General features: G+C 43.5%; 1 protein-coding gene across 3 annotated transcripts in view; it reads right to left on the reverse strand.

Moving 5' to 3' along the window:
- The window catches only part of LOC134345843 (putative pre-mRNA-splicing factor ATP-dependent RNA helicase DHX32), a 128,443-nt gene that overhangs the window by 9,724 nt on the left and 103,395 nt on the right, over positions 1–15,324 (reverse strand). For all 3 annotated transcript variants that reach the window (XM_063047143.1, XM_063047142.1, XM_063047141.1), the window contains 2 exons: positions 12,274–12,464; positions 9,597–9,787 (listed from right to left, as the gene is read on the reverse strand). In XM_063047143.1, coding sequence (XP_062903213.1) covers positions 9,597–9,787; positions 12,274–12,464 — 382 coding nt within the window. The remainder of the gene's footprint in view (positions 1–9,596; positions 9,788–12,273; positions 12,465–15,324) is intronic.

Raw genomic sequence — 15,324 nt, forward strand, 5'->3', positions numbered from 1 at the left:
GAGGTGCTCTCAGGGCTGCTGTACTTGGCGCAAGTCTGGCCCGTCCCCCGCTCCTACAGCTCAGAAATCACCCGGGCTGTCTTCAGTTTCGTCTGGGGATCCAAGATAGAGCGGGTGAGACGGACTGCCATGCACAAGTCCCTGGACAACGGGGGCAAGAACGTCCCCAATGTCGCCCTCACCCTGATGGCCAGCTTCGTATGTGGCTGCATCAGGTTGTGTGTAGAGCCCAGGTATGTGGGCACCAAGTACCACTACGTGCCCAGGTTCTACTTGTCGCCCTGGCTACGAAGGATGGGTCTGGCCCCACTCCCGCGCAACGCCCCAGTCAGCTGGTGGTTGCCGGCATACCTGTCCTACGTAGCAAAGTTCTTCCAGGAGAACGCCTTTGACCACAAGGCCATCAGGCAGTGGTCGGCACGTAGTGTCCTGCAGGCACTGCAGGAGAAGGACGTGATGGACACAGTGGGGTGGTTCCCTGAGCAGACTGTCCAGTTCATCTGGCAAAATGCCTCATCGCCAGATCCAACCAACAGGCACCAAGACCTCGCCTGGCTGGCGGTGAGAGGGGCCCTCCCAATCAGAGCCCTCCTGTACGCCCGGAACGTCGTCTCCGCACCCCAATGCCCACGGGAGGACTGCAGTGAGGAGGAGTCTGTGACCCACCTCTTTGCACACTGCTAGTTCGCAAAGAGGGTGTGGAGGAGGATGGACGGGCTAGTGTCACGTTTTATCCCCAGCAGCTGCGTAACAGAGGACTCTCTGATCTACGGGCTGTTCCCGGGGACGCACACGGAGACCAACATCCGGTGCTGCTGGCAGATCATCAACTCGGTGAAAGACGCTCTTTGGTCGGCCCGAAACTTGATGATCTACCAGCACATGGAGATGTCCGTGGGAGAATGCTGCCGACTGGCACATTCTCGGCTGCAGGAGTACGTGCTGAGGGACGCACTGAAACTCGGTGCAGCCACCGCAAGGGCCCGGTGGGGAAGGACCACAGTATAGGTTTCTCCACCCGCCGGAGTGGGAGGGGTCGGTGAGCGGGAGTATACCCCTCAACAATGATATGCTAAGCTGAACTACTGGAGTGCCACGTGGGTGGCTATAAATACGGATATGTACTGAGTATAATGGAAACGTATGTAAAGGATGAAAAGTTATTGAATGGTTTATTGTATTGTATATATTTATTTTTGAATAAAGTATATTTTGAAATTTTAAAAAAAATTTGCCTTCTTCTAGACAGTGTCTTTACAAGATGGGAGACCCCTGCCATTATCAATACTCTTCAGAGATTGTCTGCCTGGTGTCAGTGGTCACATAACCAGGACTTGTGATATGCACCAGCTGCTCATACAACCATCCACCGCCTGTTCCCATGGCTCCACGTGACCCTGATTGGGGAGGGGGGGCTAAGCAGGTGCTACACCTTGCCTAAGGGTGGCCACACACCTCCTTTGGTAGAGACGTATCTTCACCCCACCACACACATCAAACGGTATTCAGCTAAAGGATCAGGATCCAAAGCAGTTAAAAAGAGACAATGAAACTACCTTGAGGGGAAGGAGGACATTTCTGTTGAGCTGAAGTCACGAAGAGGAAGTACTCGCTGTAAACATCAGTTAAAGTAATTAACTGAAGTTAAAGTAATCTAAGAGGTTCTCGGATAGGTACATGAATGTGCAAGAAATAGAAGCATATGGCATAGAGATTAAATTAGTTGGGCATTTGATTACCAAATTAATTAGTTCAGCATACAATATTGTGTGCTGAAAGGCTGTATTATCCCATGTTGCATGCTCTAATATTAAACTAATTACTTAGGTCTGAAAAATGTGTCCTCTATAAACAAGGCATCACTCAAGTAGCATTGATAAATGGTCAGGATCCTAAACAGCTAAAAATGGACAAGGAAATTATCTTCAGGTAAAACAGAATGAAAGAAGACATTGATCTTGGGCAGACAGGAAAGAGTTAACAGTCACCATGAGGAAGTGGATGCAGATATCTTCCTAGTGGTTCAAGTATTACAAAAAACGCAACACATATTATTTGAGCAACATCTTGATAATCTACGGAAGAAACACAGATTCTCTGTACAATTACGAAGCACGGAAAGAGCAGCTAACACACACCCAGAATGGGGAAGACCCTGCCTGACCTAGTCAATTAACATTTTTCAGGAAGTGATACCCGAGTGAATTTTGGAAAACCCAATGATGTGGCATACCTACAACTGCAAAATCCCTTTATATAAATTTCACATACAAAAAAAATCTTCTAGAAGCTTAGGGCTGTGGGTTGAAGGTGAAAATTAGCAGCAATTGTGAAAAGGTATGACCTTAATATATGATGCAAAAGTGAAAAACTAGTGAACGTCCAAAAAAACAAGGGATTCATGTGCACAGATCTAAATGTTCTAAATATATAGCAGAATAATCAATAAAATTATTCATGTCTTTACAGAAAACACGAAAGGAGGTAATTCAGTGCAAGATCTATAAATACACAATCCTGATAATCCCACTCTCCTGCACTCTTGCTTTTGAGTACTTTCAAGCGCTTATGCAGTTACCTTACCAAAGCCACAATAAATCTGCTTCACTACCCCCAAACTACCTAGATCCCCAGCAACATATTCTCAACATTCTAATCAAAAGCTGCAAAACAAGAAGATTGCTCTGCCACCTTTGATTCTTTTGCCAGTCTTTCTATGTTCTGTTCTCTACTGTGCAAGAGTCCCAAGCACGCATATATACTTAGGGTGCATAAGACTTCGCACAGTGCTGTATTTGTTAACATGGAGAGGAAGGCATGTTTGTAAATCTGCGGGAGCAAAAGAACGGCGAGGGTGGGGTGCCACAGGAGGAGCGTGGTGAAGGAGAGGGGAGGGGCATGGCCTCCTCCACTGTCTTGATGAGGCCACACTCAGGTTGGAGGAACAACACCTTATATTCTGTCTGGTAGCCTCCAACCTGATGGCATGAACATCAATTGCTCAAATTTCCAGTAATGCCTCCCCACACCCCGTCTTCTTCATCATTCTCCATCCCCTTTTCCCTCCCTCACCTTATCTCCTTGCCTGCCCATCCCCCCCCGGTGCCTCTCCCCCATTTTCTTTCTTCCACAGCCTTTCGTTCTCTTCTATTACGCTCCTCCTTCTCCAGCCCTGTATCTTTTTCATGAATCAACTTCACCGGTCTTTATTTCATCCCTCCCCCTTCAGGTTTCACATATTGCCTGATGGTTCTCTCTCCCCTCCTCTCCCCCCACCTTTTAAATCTCCTCCTCAGCTTTCTTTCTCTAGTCCTGCTGAAGGATCTCAGCCCGAAACCTCAACTGTACTTTTTTCCATAGATGCTGCCTAGCCTGCTGAGTTCCTCCAGCATTGTGCGTGTGCGTCTGTGTGTGTGTGTGTGTGTGTGTGTGTGTGTGTGTGGCTTGGATTTCCAGCATCTGCAGATTTTCTCTTGTTTGTGCTTCAATTTAATATTTATAACATCTACAGTTCTTTTCCCACGGATCCTGCTAATGTGGATTCCTGTTGAAAGGAATACACTTATCCCCTATGAATCCACCCACCCACTCCACTGTCTGCTTCTTTTCTGGTTGTTGTCAAGGATTCAAAGTACATTTATTATCAAAGTATACAAGTCCGAGACCCGTTCTCCCACAGGCAGTCACAAACACCATGGAACCCATTCAAAGAAAAGCATCAACGTGCAACCCGCGGAATAAGAAAAAATTGCGCAAATGGCAAAAGTGAGCGAACATCATGTAGAATATGAAACATCAAACCAGGAGTATTCAGTTTAGTCACAAACATGAGAAAATCTGCAGATGCTAGAAATCCCAGCAACACCAAATGCTGGAGGAACTCAGCAGGCCAGGCAGCATCAATGGAAAAAACAGAGTCGATGTTTCTCCAGCATTTTGTATATATTCAGTTTAGTGTAATGATTTCAGTTTTTTTGTAGTTCATGTTATCATTGTTGTTAGTGAGATTGCTAATGCTGTTATTATTTCTATTGTTATGACATTATTATTACAGCTTTTTTAAAATGACTTTGTTCTCACTGTCATTTTACATTTGATTTTATTGTTGTTATTATTCCTATTCTGTCAGTATTGTATTCAAGTTCTCTAGATAAAACAAGTGGTTGAAGTTAAACTGCAACTTTTCAAGTCTCTAGTTAGGTCAGCTTCCTTAAGGTTGTCTAGCTGGGTGGTGATAAGCTCCCATTACCCATGAAATGTTCCCAATGGGATGCGACTCAAATACTGTCTTTCCCTGGTGCGTATGAGGTTGCAGGATGACCTACTAGAGGTTTAGATAAGTTGAATAGTCACAGTATTGAGTATAGGAGTTGCGGTGCTAGGTTGAAGTTCTGTAAGATGTTGGTGAGACCTAATTGGAGTATTGTGTGCAGTTCTGGCCACCTACCTACAGGAAAGATAGCAATAAGCTTGAGAGAGCGCAGAGAAAAATTACAAGGATGTTCCTGATGTCAACATGCTTCCGGCACCAACTTCACATGCCCACAGCTCACTAACTTTAACCCTAACACATACGGCTTTGGAACGTAGGAAGAAACCAGAGCACCCAAAGGAAGCTCATGGAGTCATGGGGAGAAGGAACAGACAGTGGTGAGAATTGACCCCCAATCGTTGATGCTGTAAAGCCATTTACCATTTCATTAACATTCATCTCTGTCCATCATTGTCCCTATACCTAAGACGATCAAGGTAGCATGCCTGAACGATTGGCACCCTGTCACATTCACCTCAATTCACAAGACAAGACAAAGGAGCAGAAGTAGGCCATTCGGCCCATCGAGTCTGCTCCGCCACTCCACCATGAGCTAAATTATTCTCCCATCTAGTTCCAATTTCCGGCTTTTCCCCCATATCCCTTGATACCCTGGCTAATTAGATACCTGTCAATCTCCTCCTTAAACACCCTCAATGATCAGCCCTCCACAGCTGTATGTGGCAACTAATTCCATAAATCCACAACCCTCTGGCTAAAAAAATTTCTCCTCATATCTGTTTTAAATGGGTACCCTGTAATTCTAAGACTGTGGCCTCTTGTCCTGGACTCACCCACCAAGGGAAACAGCCTTTCCACATCTACTCTGTCTAATCCTTTCAACATTTGAAATGTTTCTATGAGATCCCCTCTCATTCTTCTATACTCTAATGAATACAGTCCAAGAGCCGACAAACACTCATATGTTAGCCCCTGCATTTACGAGGAATCATCCTCGTAAATCTTCTCTGAACTCTCTCCAACATCAGTATATCCTTTCTAAGATAGGGGGCCCAAAACTGCACACAGTATTCCAAATGAGGTCTCATCAGTGCCCCATAGAGCCTCATCAACACCTCCTTACTCTTATACACAATTCCCCTTGAAATGAATGCCAACATAGCATTCGCTTTCCTTACTGCCGATCCAACCTAGCGGTTAACCTTTAGGGTATCCCGCACGAGGAACCCCAAGTCCCTTTGCACTTCCAATTTTTGAATTTTCTCCCCATCTAAATAATAATCTGCCCAATTATTTTTTCTTCCAAAATGTACAACTGTACATTTCTCAACATTGTATCTCATCGGCCATCTCTTTGCCCACTCTCTTAAACTGACCTCGTCTCTCTGCAACCTTTCCGTTTCTTCAACACTTCCTGCTCTGAGTGTCATCCGCAAACTCAGCCACAAAACCATTTAATCCATAATCTAAATTATCGATATACATTGTAAAAAGGAGCGGCCCCAACACCGACCCCTGCGGAACACCACTAGTAACTGGCAACCAATCAGAATAGGATCCCTTTATTCCCAATCTTTGCTTTCTGCCTCTCAGCCAATGCTCCACCCGTTCCAATATCTTTCCTGTAATTTCATGGGCTCTCATCTTATTAAGCAGCCTCTTATGTGGTACCTTATCGAAGGCTTTTTGAAAGTCCAAATACACAACATCCACAGCCTCTGCCTTGTCAATCTTATTTGAGATTACCTCAAAAAATTCCAATAGGTTGGTGAGGCAGGATCTTCCCTTCATGAAACCATGCCGGCTTGGGCCTATCTTGTAATGCACCTCGAGGTATTTCATAACTTCGTCTTTGAGGATCAACTCCAATAACTTTCCAACTACCGATGTCAGACTAATAGGTCTGTAATTTTCTTTTTGCTGCCTCCCTCCTTTCTTAAACAGCGGAACTACATTTGCGACCTTCCAGTCCTCCAGAACCATGCCAGAGTCTATTGATTCCTGGAAGATCATTTCTAATGCCTCCACAATCTCCAAAGCCACCTCCTTCAGAACCCGTGAGTGCACCTCATCCAGTCCGGGACACTTATCTATTCTTAGTCCATTTAGCTTCCCAAGCACTTTCTCTCTAGTAATCTTGACTGTACCTAATTCTATTCCCTGGACCTCTGGCTATCAGCTATGTTGCTAATGTCTTCCACTGTGAAGACTGATGCAAAATACTCATTTAGTTCCTCTGCCATCTCTTTGTTACCCATTATAATTTCTCCAGCATCATTTTCAATTGGTCCTATATCTACCCGTGTCACTCTTTTACTCTTCAGATAGTTAAAAAATACTTAGTATCCTGTTTTATGTTAATTGCCAACTTCCTTTCATAATTCATCTTTTCTTTCCTAATGACTTTCTTAGTTCCCTTCTGTAAGTTTTTAAAAGTCGTCCAGCCCTCAGTTTTCCCACTAATTTTTGCTTCCTTCTATGCCACCTGTTTTGCTTTTATTTTAGCCTTAACCTCTCTCGTTAGCCACATTTGTGCCATTTTTCCGTTCATGATTTTCTTTTTCTTAGAATATATTTTTCCTGCACTTTCCTTATTTCCTGTAGGAATTTCATCCAATTCTGCTCTACCGTACCTCCATCTAGCTTACTTTTCCAATCGACTTGGGCCAGTTCCTCTCTCATACCACTGTAATTTCCTTTGTTCCACTGAAATATCGATACACCTGATACAAGCTTCTCCTTTTCAAATTTGAAACTGAACTCAATCATATTATGCAAACAACAGGAATTCTGCAGATGCTGGAAATTCAAGCAACACACATCAAAGTTGCTGGTGAACGCAGCAGGCCAGGCAGCATCTCTAGGAAGAGGTACAGTTGACGTTTCAGGCCGAGACCCTTCGTCAGGACTAATTGAAGGAAGAGCTAGTAAGAGATTTGAAAGTGGGAGGTAGTGATCATATTATGATCACTACTTCCAAGGGATTCCATTACCTCCAGCTCCCTAATCGCCTCAGGTTCATTACACAGCACCCAATTCAAAACAGTCGATCCCCTGGTGGGCTTATGGACAAGCAGCTCCAAAAAGCCATCCCATAGGCATTCTACAAACTCCCTCTCCTGAGATCCAGTACCTTCCTGACTTTCCCAATCCACTTTCATATTAAAATCCCCCATAATTATCTTGTCATTTTCCTTCTGACAAGCTTTTTCTATTTCCAGCTGTAACTTGTAGTCCATATCCCAGCTGCTGTTTGGAGGCCTGTATATAACTGCTATTAGTGTCTTTTTACCCTTGCCATTTCTTCTCTTAACTCGACCCATAAGGATTCTACCTCTTCTGATCCTATATCCCTTCTTTCTAGTGATTTGATATTGTTGCTTACCATCAGGGCCACACCACCTCCTTTACCTACCTTCCTATCTTTCCTATACACTGTGTATCCTTGGACATTCAGCTCCCAATCACATCCATCATTTAGCCATGAATCAGCGATGGCCACAATGTCATAACTTTTAACCTGTAGAACTTGTACAACAAGGTCATCCATTTTATTTCTAATGCTGCGTGCATTTAAGTACAGTACATTTAGATCAGTATCTGTTACCGAGTTTGCTATATTTCTATCGCACAACAAATTATCCTGTCTATTCATCTGCCTGTCCTTCTTGCCATCTTTGCTGCACAGTATCTTTGACTTATTTCTATTTTCCTCTTCCTCGACCCTAACACCCTGGTTTCCTTCCCCTTGCCAACTCAGTTTAAACCTTCCCTAACAGCTAGCAATCCCACCAGGATATTAGTACCCTTTGAGTTCGGTGTAACCCATCGTTTTTGTAAAAATCATACCTCCCCCAAAATAGATCCCAATAATCCAAGAATTTGAAGCCCTGCCCCCTGCACCAGTTACTTAGCCACACATTCACCTGCTTACTTCTGCTATTTTTCCCTTCATTAGCGCGTGGCTCAGGCAGTAATCCTGAGATTATAAACAAATACTTTGAAAGGCTGGTTAAAGACTATATCTGCAGCATACTACCACCCACACTGGGCCCGCTACAATTTGCCTACTGATAGAACCGGTTTACCAATGACACAATAACCACAGCTCTATACACCTTCCTCACCGACCTGGGATGCACATGTTAGAATGCTGTTCCTAGACTACAGTTCAGCATTCAACACCATAATTCCCTCCAGACTTGACAGAAAGCTCAGAGACCTCGGCTTGCATCCAGCCTTGTGCAGCTGGGTCCTGGACTTCCTATCAGTTTGCTAACAGGTGGTAAGGATGGGCTCCCTCACCTCTACCCCTCTGGGCCTCAATACAGGTGACCCCCAGGGTTGTGTCCCAAGTCCCCTCCTCTACTCCTTTACACTCATGACTGTGCTGCCACACACAGCTCCAATCTGCTGATCAAATTTGCAGATGACATAATATTGATTAGCCTTATTTATAGTGGTGGCGAGACAGGCTGCAGAGGAGAGGTTAACACCTTGACATAGTGGTGCCAAGTTAACAACCACTCCCTCTATGTCCAAAAAACAAAAGAGCTGATCGTGGATTACAGCAGGAACAGAAACAGGCTCGCCCCAATCAACAGCCTCCAAATCCTTGAGACCTTCTAAAGGGGCACCATTGACAGCATCCTGAATGGCTGTAACACCGCCTGATATGGGAACTGCACCAACCCTGAATGCTGGGCACCGCAGAGGGTGGTATGGACAGCCCAGCGGACCTGTGGATGTGAACTTCCCTCCACTGAGGACATTTATAGAAGCAGGTGAATAAAAGAGGCCTGGAAGATCATCAGGGACACCAGTCACCTCAACCATAAACTGTTTCAGCTGCTTCCATCTGATAAACTCCACTGCAGCATTAAAGCCAGGACCAACAGGCTACGGGACAGCTTCTTTTCACAATCTATTAGACTTATAAATTCACATATCTGTTCCTTGCAACAGAGTCATAATGCAAAGATTTTTACTCCCTCACGCTGTGGGACGGATGTAAGATTTAAATTTATATAAATTCTTACTCTGGTTAAGTATTAGATGTTCTCTTAACTTGATGTAATTCTAGGATCTGACAAAAAAGATGCTTCTTGACGACGCTCTCCTTAACCCATGTTAATATTTGTGGTTTTGAGTTATCCTATTTTGCTTATTTAAAAAACTCAAGACTTTGTGACATAAAATCATGCTTTGAGAATAGATACCGTAGTTTGCTGAGAACATCAAGTATTTGCAGTGCCTCCCAACCCATGCGTCCTTCCCCATGAGCATACAGTGAAGAATAAACCCATTTTGCAATAGTCCTTACATCTCAGGGTGAATCTCAGAGACAACGCTGATGCAGTTGTCTAGGAAAATGGTAAATTCATGATACAGGACCCAGGAGGGAGGTCGTGGCTGAGGTTTTCTGGTGAGATAACACGACATAGGATGAAGGTGAGCCACATGCTTGTGATTCAGCATCAAGTAATTTCCAGACCCATCGACATCTCTGGCTACCTGGAAGCAGGTTTTTTTTTAAAAAAGGTGTGGTAATAGGAGGAAGGTTGCAGAGAAAAGAGGAAAAAGTAGTGTTATTAATCTAATAAAACAAATCAAGACCCTAACATTTCCACAACTAGGTACATAGTCACCATACATTAAGGGTGCAATCACAGGATTACCACATGCCCTGCTATCAAAATTACATTTTCTTTCCAGCTCAAGTTCAAGCTCATGTTACATATATACTGTACATAACACCGAAACACAATGAACAATCCATTTCTTTGCAGCAGCACAGTGCACAAACATGAAGTTGATTCTCTGAATTCCACATCAAGGAAAAGCTTCAGCAGGTTCAGGGAATCTTGCTGGCTTTCATAGCCAAACCCAGAGACAGGCAATAACTGAAAACAGCTTCAATTTTGTTTTGGAGGATTTGGTCAAAGTATTTCACTCACTGATAATGGCCAGCTTTGGGAACATATCCAAGATTTTCACTCTGGTTGTAAAAACTACTATTCAATCCGGTGCTCCATTTTCCTCTCACCATTTTACAACGTACTGGTTGATAGGTCAATAGGTCATTATAAATTGTCCTTACATTATTAGAGAGTAAAACTAAAACTAAGGGTTGCTGGGCAGTGCAGCTTGAAGACCAAGAGGGTCTATTCTGCACTGTATCTCTATCAATGAATAAATAAATAAATAGTTACAATTGAATTTGACTATTACAATACTTCTAGAAATGCCAAGAGATCTATTCCCTCGACGGAAGGGCCTCAAAACAGGGAGCATATCCTCAAAGTAATTGAACGGCCTAGAAAGAGTGGACATGCAGAGCACGCTTCCAATAGGGGGAAGAGTCTAGGACTAGAGGGCACAGCCTCAGAATACAAGGAACAGAGACAAGCAGGAATTTCTTTATCTGGATGAAAGAGACTTGGTGGAATTCATTGCCACAGGCCAGCTCATGGTATATTTCAAGCAGAGGTTGATAGGTTCTTGATTAGTAAGGGCATCAAAGATTACAAGAAGGCAAGAGAATGGAGTTGAGAAAGATAATACAGTAAATTAGCCATGATGGAATGGTGGAACAGATTTCATGGGCCAAATTGCCTAATTCTGCTCTGATGACTTATGGTAATGGGTCAGTTAACTATATTCAAGAGGTAAACTTCAACTAAATCTCAGAGGAAACTATACAGGTAGCTTATCATTATACTTCTCTGTTTAACCTGATATTGACCCTAATGAACTGTGCAGCATCTGTGGGAGTAAGTGAATTTTCAATGTTTTTGTTCAAAATACTGCAAAAGGACTGAGAGACAAGATGGCCAGTTTAAAGAGCAGAAAGGCAATGGTGAGACAGGGGCCTGAGGTTGATTGGTGGGCTGAGGAGGGGTGTAAGATGGTAGGCAGGCTGTGCTGTGTCGAGCAGAGGAGCAGGGAGGATGTAGGTGGAGGCAGACAAAGAGAGGGATAAAAATGTATGGAGAGTTCAATGGAGTAAAGAGAGGGAAGGGGCTGGAGACAGATGCTGGAGGAAGATAAGCAGGAACACAAAGGACTACCGTTGTTGGACTCTGATAAGTAAAGGAGGAGCCCTAGTAAAGGAGGAGCCCTAGTAAAGGAGGAGCCCTAGTAAAGGGTCTTGGCCTGAAACATTGACTGTTTGCTCCCCTCCATAGATGCTGCCTGACCTGCTAAGCTCTTCGAGCATTTTATGGGTGTTACTCAAGATTTCTAGTGTGCATGTGTATGCAGTTTTGTGTGTAGGGGGCAAGTAGTGGGCGTGTAGAGAGTGGATAGGAAAAGCAGGGGAAGCGGACAAAAACAGGAGGACTGGAGAGGGAATGGGGAAATGAGGTAGAGTGGGAGAGTGGGGCAAACTACCAAAGAGACGTATTACCTAAATTGAGGAAACTCAAATGTTCATGTCATTGTGTATTACCCTAGTGGAATTTAAGACCTTATTCAAAGCACAGTAAACGCTTCACAGCACCAATGAACCAGGTTCAATTCCTGTCATTGCCTATAAGGAGTTTATATGTTCTTCCCGTGACTGCGGGAGTTTCCTGCCACATTCCCAAAGACATACCAGTGGGTAGGTTAATTGGTCACTGTAAATTGTCCCATGATTAGGATAGGGTTAAGTTAGCGGTTGCTGGGTGGTGCGGCTTGAAGCGCTGTAAAGGACTATTCCACACTGTATCACGATAAATAAATATAAGTTATAGCATGCAATTTTGTTGCACACAGCTTATTAAATATTTTCTGTTAACATTTAGGTTCACAGATATCGTCTAATCAACTTTGCTGTCTTTCAGATATCTAGGATCCACAGTTTTTAACGAATCACAGTGATGTACACTTAGTGGAATACAAGATCATAACCAGATAATAGAATAGCGATCACTTGCAAACCAGAAAGGAGCTCACTCAAATACAAGTGGGTACTAATGGATATTATAGGAGGAATTGAGTGCATCATGGTCACATACCTTGAGGAAGTAACCCGAGATCAGAGCTCTTTTGATGTTGAGCACATTTTCATCCATTCCAAAATTTGGTGGGGAAATTGGCAGCTCAATTCTCTGCATCAGCTCCAAAAGCTCATATCGAATTATATCGGCCAGCTTCAGAGCAGAGTAACTCAGATAATTCTTCAGGCACCACGTTTCATCTTCATTATCTGCAAGGAGATTTCACAGAGACAATATGAAGGCACTATCCTCTCATGGTAGACAAATTGAAATGCACCATATGCAATACAAGCTATAAGAGGTGTGGGATATCAATTTCTTTTACTTAAAATACAGCACAGTAACAGGTCCTTCTGGTCCGACAAGCCATATGACCAATTAACCTACTAACCCACAAGTCACCATGTTCCTGGCACCATCATAGCACGCCCACAACTTACTAACCCTAACCTACACGTCTGGGGTGTTGAAGGAAACCAGAGCACCCAGTGGAAACCCACATGGTCACGGCGAGGACATACAAACTCCTTACAGACAACAATGGAATTGAACCAGATCGCTGATACTGTAATAGCATTACACTATCCTCTACACTAGCATGGTGCTGTAAAGAGTTTAAATTAGAGAAAATTGTTGTATCACTGCACTTTTAATCTAGAGATATTTTGGGTGTAATTGGGTATATTGGGTAAAGTGGAGGTTGAGAGGTTCACCATCTTCTGCCTGGTGACCACATCTGCAGCAAGTGTTGGCTACTCGAGGAACTCAGGCTCAAATTTGATGACCTAGAATCTGAGCTTCAAACACTGCGGCACATCAGGGAGGGGTACAGCTACCTGGATTCTCTGTTTCAGGAGGTAGTCACACCCATTACATTAGCTGTCTCAAATTCGGTCTGTGGTCAGGGACTGCAAGTGAGGTGGGTAGTGGGATCCAAGAGACAGTGATGGAGGAGCCTCAGCCCTTGAGCTTGTCCAATAGGCCTGAGATTCTTGCTCCCTATGTGGATGAGAGTGGGGGCTGTAAGAAGGATGAGGAACTTAACTGTGGCAACGTAATTCAGGGAGCTATTCAAGAGGGGGGAGAGAAAAATGTAGTGGCAATTGGGGATAGTATATTCAGGGGAATAGACAGAGTTCTCTGTCGCGAGGATAGAGCATCCTGAAGGTTATGTTGCCTGCCTGGTGTCTGGGTTCAGGAAATCTTATCTGATCTGCAGAGTAATTTGCAATAGGAAGGGAAAAATCTAGTTGTTGTAGCCCATGTGGTTACCAATGACATGGGTAGAAGAGGAAAGAGGTACTGCTGAGGGAATTTGAGCAGCTAGGGACTAAATTAAAAAATAGAACCAAAAAGGCAGTAATCTTTGGATTACCACCTGAGCCACCTGCAAATTGGCATAGGGTCAAGAAGATTAGAGAGTTAAATGCATGGCTCAAGGATTGGTATGGGAGAAGTGGGTTTGAATTCATGGGAAATTGGCACCAGTATTGGGGAAGAAGGGAGCTGTACCAATGGGACAGGCTCCACCTGAAACGTGATGGGAGCTGGATCCTAGTAAATCGCATAACTAGAGCTGTGGATAGAGCTTTAAATTAAATGATCGGGAGGTGGGTTCAACAGATTGGAGGATAAAGTAAAAATGAAAAGTGTAGATAAAGATAAAGAAAAAGCAAAAGATTTAAAAAAAGAAAATTAAGAGTGGAGTGAAGAAAAGTCAAGTGCAAAAGAGTTAAAGATTACAAGATTTTAAAAGCAGTGAGCGTAAGGGCACTTTATTTGAATGCCCGTAGTATTTAAAACAAGGTCAGTGAATTTATGGCACAAATCAGTACAAAGAGGTATGATTTAGTGGCCATTACAGGAATGTGGTTGCAGGGTGGAGAGGACTGGGAATTAAATATCCAAGGATATCAGGTAAAATGTAAGGATAGGCAGAAAGATAAGGGAGGTGGTGTAGCACTCTTAGTTAAAGATGAGATCAGGGCAATAGTGAGAGATGATATAAGATCAAAGGAGCAGAATGGGTAGAGATTAGGAATAGTAAAGGGAAACAATAAATCACTGGTAGGAATTGTCCTTCAGCCAACGAATAATAACACTACAGTGGCACAGGCAATAAAAAGAGAAATATCTGAGGCATGTAAGAATGGAACAGCAATTATCATGCGGACTTTGGCTTGTACATAGTTTGGGTGAACCAAGTTGGTCAGCCTTCAGGAGGACTTCATAGAATGCATCCATTCATAAGATGCCTTTCTTGAATAATATGTTACTGAACCTACATGGGAACATGCCATCTTAGATCTGGGCTTTTGCAATGAGACAGGTAAAATTAGTGATCTTGTAATTAGGGATCCTCTTGGAAAGAATGATCACAATATGATTCAGTTTCACATACAAATGGAGGGTGCAAGGGATATTCAGTGAATTCGAAATGTATTGCATCCACCTCCAGACTTGTGTTTTTCGATAACCTTTTCACTGAATTGCTTGCAGTGTCCCTTTTCTTCACGGTGTAGCTTTTGCCAAGATACTGACTCAACAGCAGTTGGACCTTCCAGATACAGATGTATTTTTACTACAATCAAATGAAACACCATGGCTGTACATGGTGATCTCCATTTAACAAATTATGTGACTTCTAAAATTAATGAAGGGGCGAGTGATGATTTGGTGCATCAAGGGTGTGAATACCTAAGAAATCAATTATTTGGAGTTTCATATTTGCAATTTATTTAGATCACTTTGTAGAGATCTGTTTTCACTTTCCCACTTACCATCTCTCTAAATCTCCCTCTGTCCATATCTCTCTCTCCATCTCTCTCCACATCGCTCCTCCTGTCACACCACATCACTCTCCAATTCTCCCCCTCTTCTTCTCGCTCCCCATCTCTCACCCCCATATCTCTGTCCAATTCTCTCTCACCCTTCATACTCCCCCTCTCTTCCCCTCCATATCTTCCTTCCTCTCCCCCTCAGTATCTATATCTTCCTCTCTCTCCCCATCTTTCTCTCTCCACCCCTCTCGCTCCCCACTCCCTATAACTCTCCAACCCACTCGCTCCA

The sequence above is a fragment of the Mobula hypostoma genome, chromosome 4, assembly GCF_963921235.1.
Source record: "Mobula hypostoma chromosome 4, sMobHyp1.1, whole genome shotgun sequence".
In the NCBI taxonomy this organism is placed as follows: domain Eukaryota; kingdom Metazoa; phylum Chordata; class Chondrichthyes; order Myliobatiformes; family Myliobatidae; genus Mobula; species Mobula hypostoma.